At 54.9% G+C, this 6,572-nt stretch overlaps 1 protein-coding gene across 1 annotated transcript in view; it reads right to left on the bottom strand.

The window, feature by feature from the left end:
- Window positions 1-224: 224 nt before the first annotated feature.
- The window catches only part of LOC110333702 (spermatogenesis-associated protein 31D3-like), an 11,394-nt gene continuing 5,046 nt past the window's right edge, over window positions 225-6,572 (bottom strand). The window contains exons 3-5 of the mRNA XM_021215382.1: window positions 6,031-6,070; window positions 5,430-5,490; window positions 225-4,098 (exon numbers count right to left, since the gene is read on the bottom strand). Of these exons, the coding sequence (XP_021071041.1) occupies window positions 225-4,098; window positions 5,430-5,490; window positions 6,031-6,070 (3,975 nt within the window). The remainder of the gene's footprint in view (window positions 4,099-5,429; window positions 5,491-6,030; window positions 6,071-6,572) is intronic.

Here is a 6,572-nt window from a genome sequence, read left to right as displayed (position 1 = left end):
CAAGCTCTGGTACTAACCTAAGCCACACACAAAGGACACAAGAAAACATGTTTTCAGAGAATTTACTGATGAAATCAATACTGTCAGTAAGGGAAAAATTACTCTTGGGTAGTAAACATTCCCCAGAGAATCTGGGGAATTTTGTTTGGTTCATGGAAACAAAGCTCCCAACAGTGCCCTCCACACAGAGAGGGGCGGCCAGAGGCTCCCAGCCAACTTCATGCCTACAGAGGGGGCTTTGGTGGAGAAGCATGCACAGGGGAGGTCTCCACCCTCTTAGCTCTTCCTGTAGGGCCACACCTCTCAGGGGCTGTCTGCCCCTGTCCTGGGCTGCAGGACTCAGCCCTTGACACTTGAGAGCAGGTGGCTCTGCAGCACAAGTGGGGCAGCCTCTGGACAGGCTCTACCTGAGTCTGCAGGGGCACCTCCTGCTGGGCTCCTTCAGACCCCATGAGGGGAGACACAGGTACCTGGGGAGAGGGGGTGACTGTCCCATGCCTGTGCCCCAGCTGCTTCCTCAGGACCATCCCAGGCTCTCTCACACAGTTCTGAGCTTCACGGTTCCCACAAAACTCATATCTCCCTTTGATGGGGCTTGTGCCCTTCCCAGATGCTAATGGAGAGCAGNCCTTGGCCAGGGACTTCTCCTGTCCTTTGTGCTTCTTCCCAGGGGACAGCCTCTGCCAGAAGCCCTTCACCTGGCTGGTGAACTGATTTTCCTGAGGCTGACTCTTAGGTGACAGTGCTGGGGAGGATGTGAGTCCTTGTGTCTCCTCTGGTGACCTGGCCTGAACACAGTGTCCCTTCCCTCTGGTCTGGGATGTCCCTAAGCCTGCATCCCCTCCCCCAAGCTTTCCTGCCTCAGTTGCCAGCTGTGGCAATCCCCTGGCAGCAGGCAGGCAGTCCTTGTTCTTGCTCTTGCCTGAGACATATGCAGGGACCCAGGGACCCTGCCGCGACTCCATGCTGATGCCCGCAGTGGGTAAGTGCACATGCAGCACCTGAGAAACTGCCATGTCCCCACCAGAGGGGCCCTGGGGTTTGGCAGTCATATCTTGTGGGGCAGAGGGCATGGCAGACAGGTCTGGCACCTGGATGTGTGTCCCGCCCTCTGAGTTCAGCAGGACTTCCGTGGACTCCTGACTTTTAGAGTCAGGGCTCTCAGAGTTGTGGGGAACTGACATTCCCTGTGGGGACTGACATGCAGTCACAGGGCTCCCTGGGGAGCACAGGCCTTGGGTGCCTTTCAAGCTCTTAGTGGACTGTGGGTGAAGACCGGGGAGTTGCTCTCCTTCATGTAGCTCTGTGGAGCCCTCAGCCTCGGAGCCGTCTTCCCAGCTCCTCCTTTCTCCCTGAGACCCCTGTGTGTTGGTGCTGGAAGCCAGTCTCTCATGAGTTGGCCCACCTGGGCTCATGGGCAGCTCTGGGCCAGGGCTATTGTGTGGTCCAGGCTGCTGCAGGTCACCTTTGTCTGCCCTCCTGGGTGTCCAGGGCTGGGTCGGCTCTCTGCCCCTTGGGGCTACGCTCAGGTCTCTATCTACACCCACCTTCTTGTTCTCAGAGGCTGGCTGGCTGTGGCCCACCAGCGAGGCAGCAGGGAGAGGCCTCTGTTGGGTGGGGACTGAATTCACTGTCCCCATTCTATCTCCAGTAGTGTTTCTCCTGAGGGACCTGGAGGACTCGGCAGTGTCTGCTCCAGAAATGCGGTGGGCTTGAATGTGGGCCTGAAGGAAAGGCCGAGATGGCTCTGCTTTTGTCGAGTAGGACTCTAAGGACTCCTCAACCCTTTGTGGGAGGCCAAATGCCATCCTCCTGCGGAAGGCTGTGATGTGTTCTTCCAGCATCTTCTCTTTGCTAGGACTAAGCGCTAAGCTGTGGGGGTGCCTTGTCCGTGTGTCCTCCTCACATGCCAATAGTGCCAGATCTTTCATTCGTTTTGGCGAGGTCTCTGGTGGAGGCTGCGCTATGTTGGCCACATTCACAGAATGCCTCGACCTATCCACAGTCATAGGGAGCTCACCCCTGCTGATTTCCCTACTTTTCTTGCTCAGGTGTTTTTCCAGGATTTTTTCAATTCCTTTCTGGTACTGTTTCACCTGTGAGGGGCTTGAAAACTCGGGAGGCTGCCTGCCCGCAAGCCTCTTCTGGTGCATCCTCCAGTGAGACTGCACACTGCTTTGTGAAACCTCCTGAAGGCTGTTACCCCGGGGTTGGTCTTTGTGGCCCCTCTCTTGACTGCCTGTCCATTCTCTGACCCCAGTCTCCCGTAGAGAATGACTGTTAGGCATCTGACTTCGAGAGCTTCCTCCAGATAAGGCCTGTGAGTCTTTGTCGCCTTGGTACTTAAACAAAGTGATCCAAGAGAGTCCCCGGCTCTTTTTTGACTCAGAGAAGTCGATCAGTTCTGACTGAGGACTCATGAGTGACAGGGACTTGTCGATCCGGTGGGGCAGGCCCCAGCGGTGTTGGATGAGTCTCTTTCGGAGATGGTGTTCGAGTTTCTTCTCGAGCTCACTGGTGAGGGGAAAGTCTCCAGGAAGAGGAAGGATGGGCCTGGGAGTACAGGCCTTGGAGGAGCGACTTCCCAACAAGACCTTGGGAGGCGAGGGACAAAAAGTGTCCTGGGACTTTCTGACCACGAGGGGTAAACCCCAGACCCTCTCCTGTTCCTTTTTCAAGATGTTGTATTCCAAGCACTGCATCTCAGAAGCACCGAGACGCTGCTCGTCTCCCTGGGGTCTGTGAAAATGCACGCCACAGTCTCTCAGCTCGGACTGATGAGAAAATGTCAAGACTGAGACCCGGGATTGCGGTTGAGGCTGAGGCTGCAGCTCGGCAGGAGGGTCACGTTGGGGCTGGGACTGGGGTGCGGCGTGTAGCCATGTCTGTGGTCGATACGCACGCAGGGGTGTGGGAAGCATACAGCCATGAGAGTAATCAGCAATGGCGGCCTCGGCCATGCTGTTGAAGCAGACCCATGCTGAGGAACGGTCATAGGCATTAGTGGTAGTAGGGCTCAGGGCCTCACTGTGAAGAAAGGGGGGTCCCCAGAAGAGCTGGGCAGCTTGAAGCTCCTCCTGGTCTTCAGAAGTCTTGGAGTGAGGGAGCGGCTGGTGCGGGAGCTTGCCTTTGCTGCTTGACAAATGAGAAGCCACCAAATCTTGTGAATCTCCCAATGTCTCTCCTGATGGCAGCTTCTCCAAAGAACTGGGTGACTTTATAAAACATCCTTTGTTCCCCTCCTCCTCTTCCTCCTCTTCCTCCTCTTCCTCTTCCTCCTCCTCCTCTTCCTCCTCCTCCCCCTCCTCCTCTTCCTCCTCCTCCTCCCCCTTCTCCTCCTTCACCATCAGGAAATCACCCACTTTCTTGTCTAGCCTTTGGAACAGTTTCACAGCATTAGAGTTGGGAAAAAAGAGGTATCCAGGCTCTACGTGGTAGGCCCTTGTGTCTCCCTGCAAAGGGACTTGAGCGTGAGGAGCTGGGAGAAACTGGTTTTCTGAGTCTGAAGATAATTGGTTGTCAGCAGCAGGCTGCTGTTGGGAGGCCTCTGGCATTGCTTGTCTTACACAGCCAGTGCCTTGGTCTGGTGGGAAATTAGTGGCCATCTCATTGAGTCCGTCCACCAGAGATCTAGTGGTTTCCGGCTGGAAGACCACTTCTGACTTCTGCGCTTCTCTTGTTGGAAGAGGAAAAGAGGCACGTGGATAGGGTGGGGTGGGGTCTGGGAGAAGTGGGGGGTTCAAGGGAAGTGTGGACTCTGGTGTTAGAGAGTCGTGCAGTGGTGTGGATGAGTAGAAGCCTTCTAGTGGGGCAAAGCAGTTAGGCGAGAGGATGGACGGAGCCGGTGGTAAAGGCTCCGGTGGAAGGGCTGGAGCCAAATGCCCTGCCTGGTTTCCTGTGAGCAGAGAGGGCAGAACAAACGAGGCCTCTGTCCCAGGAACGGTGGAAGCCATGCACAAGTGAGGGGCTGCACCATCTTTGAAGAAGTCCTGGGAGAGCTGATGACCGACATCGCCAGATCTATCACACACAGGCAAGAGGGGATCTCTGTGGAGCGGTAGTTCATTGCAAGAGGCCTCAGAGGGCTCTTCGAGAGAGCTGTGGGAGATATGAAAGTCAAGCTGGGGCTGGTGAGATGGCTCAGCAGGTAAGAGCACCCGACTGCTCTTCCAAAGGTGCAGAGTTCAAATCCCAGCAACCACATGGTGGCTCACAAGCATCCTTAACAAGATCTGACTCCCTCTTCTGGAGTGTCTGAAGACGGCTACAGTGTTCTTACATATAATAAATAAATAAATCTTTAAAAAAAAAAAAAAAAGAAAGTCAAGCTGTGGGGCCATGAAAGGCAGCCTATTTTGGTTGAAGGAGGCTTACTCCCGAGACTCAGTAGAAAACTCTATAAGGGACAGAACAGTGAACCACGTTCCCAGAGTTAGGTACCTGACACCACAGAGCCCCCAACTCCATAATTCTGTGACTGTAAGTCGCATAAACAATGTTCCAAGCTCCTGGCATTCTGGCTAGACTCCACCCCCACAGTTACCTGACTAAAGCCAGGTATGTTCCTCCCCACAGTTACCTAGAAACAGCAAGATAGCCCAGCCCACTATAAAAGGGGCTGCTTGGCCCCTCCTCTATCTCTTTAAGCTCTCACCTTCTTACTCTCTAGCCTTCTCTGCTCTCTCCACATGGCCATGGCCAGCCTCTTTACCTCTTTCTACCTTCTCTTCTTCCCCCTGCCTTTTTACAATAAAGCTCTAAAACCAGACTGTCTCTGCTCATCAAGACTCACTGTGCTTGAACAATGGGCTAGGCTTTCCCCTAACCAGCCACATCTAATCTCTCGCTGGAAGGCCTTCCTATGCTCCAGCATGGGCTGAACCACCCAGCACCTCCCTCTTCCGTCTTCCCCCTGCCCTCCCCTCCCTTTGGACCGGGGATAAAGGAGCTATCCCTGGGGCCCCCATTTGTTCTCAGCTCTTCAGTGGTGTCCAGCGGCGTCTGGGATGCCTGAGACGGAGAACCTGTTATCTAGCACTGTCCCTTGCTCACCACCCCCCTACCAAGCTAGGGTCCAGTGGCTTCCCACAGCCAGACACCCACCTGGGGCCTCGTGGAAAGTATGCCACATCCTCCCGCTTCCAACCGCCCAGAGCACCGGAACTCTGGCGGGACACGGGCTTTCTCCCACTCCTTTTTCCCATACCTACTGCTCAACACCAAGTTATCACTGGGGCCAGCCTGTGGAAATGAGGGCCTGCTGGTCTAGTCCATTCACACTGCCATATCCAAGGCTGTCCTCTATGGCCTCCTTCCATGTCCTGTTGCTATGTGACCCCTCCCCCAAAAGGGTGGGAGGCACTGGGACCCTGGGAAAGAAGCTTGAGGTATGTGGGGAAAGGGACCAGGGAGGAAGGGAAGCCACTCACCTTGACTGGGCTGTCTGCAGGTCCCTCCTCTGCTCCGCTTCTCTCTGGCAAGCTCGCCCACCTTGAATAAGCAAGATAATGGGTTATAGGGAACAGAGGTAGAAAGCAGGATGGGACTAAGGGAAAACACTTAGGGTCGTGATTCCTGAGAGCATGGAGTAGCAGCAACAAGTACTCTGTGAGAACACTCACAATGTTCACTGAGAGAGTTGTGCCACTCAGATGCTAATCCCTTCCCCACCCCAGCCCCAGTGTCATCCTGAGTGCCAGCTTTAAAAACCACTGCAGGAAACGCTGTTCAGTGATTTCCTCATAGCTGTCAGCTCCCCAGAAGGAAACAGGGGACACAATCTCAGAAGATCCCCAAGGGGCTGTCCCAGTCGTCAAAGACTCACTCTCCCCTGCACATCTCACAGGGGCCCCAGCGGCCATCCCCACGTGGGTCTGCCCGTCTTCCTATGAGTCTTTCCTCGCAGGGCTCCTCTCTCTCTTGATTAAGGGACTATGTGTAGCAACTGACATGCTCAGATCATAAACCTGGGGTCCTATGGGAAGGACAGCGTAGGGATCCCTGAGAAGAGTGGCAGAGGCAGACACCTACCTGGGAGGGTTTGCCTTTTCTTCTTCCCTTTCTTCCATAGCTGCCAACAACAGAAGAGAATGAGCTCGGGAACTCACTGTTTATGTCACTCTTCCCAAGAGACTCAGAATCCCATTGAGTAGCGAGACCTGTGTGCTTTACTAACACTCGCCCTTGGGAAGCTCAAGGACAGGGTGGTGCTGTGCCACTTCTGGGGATGGGCAGTCCTAGAGTGAAGGACTGGGTCCCATGCTCTCTTCAGAGGGGCCTTCTACAAGCAGCACGGTGACCCTGACCGTTCATCATGGAGGAGGGTAGGGGAAGGGACAGGTGATGCGGGAGTGGATCACGGGATCCACTGTCAGGAGAGGCTGGTCTCATCCCCAGAACCCAAAGACTGGAACCAAGCCACTAGGACCAGTTTCCTACTTCATCCTGGGAACTTCAGCCACACACAGATAAGAAGGTGAATGTGGGCTCCAGAAGGGAACCTTAGTCCTCCCTGATCCCTCTCATATCTATCCTCCCCTCCCCTCCCCTCCTCTCCCTTCCCCTCTCCTCCC

The sequence above is a fragment of the Mus pahari genome, chromosome 16, assembly GCF_900095145.1.
Source record: "Mus pahari chromosome 16, PAHARI_EIJ_v1.1, whole genome shotgun sequence".
Taxonomy (NCBI): Eukaryota; Metazoa; Chordata; class Mammalia; order Rodentia; family Muridae; genus Mus; species Mus pahari.
Note: the sequence above shows the minus strand (reverse complement) of the source record. Positions and strands in the feature narration are given on the sequence as shown.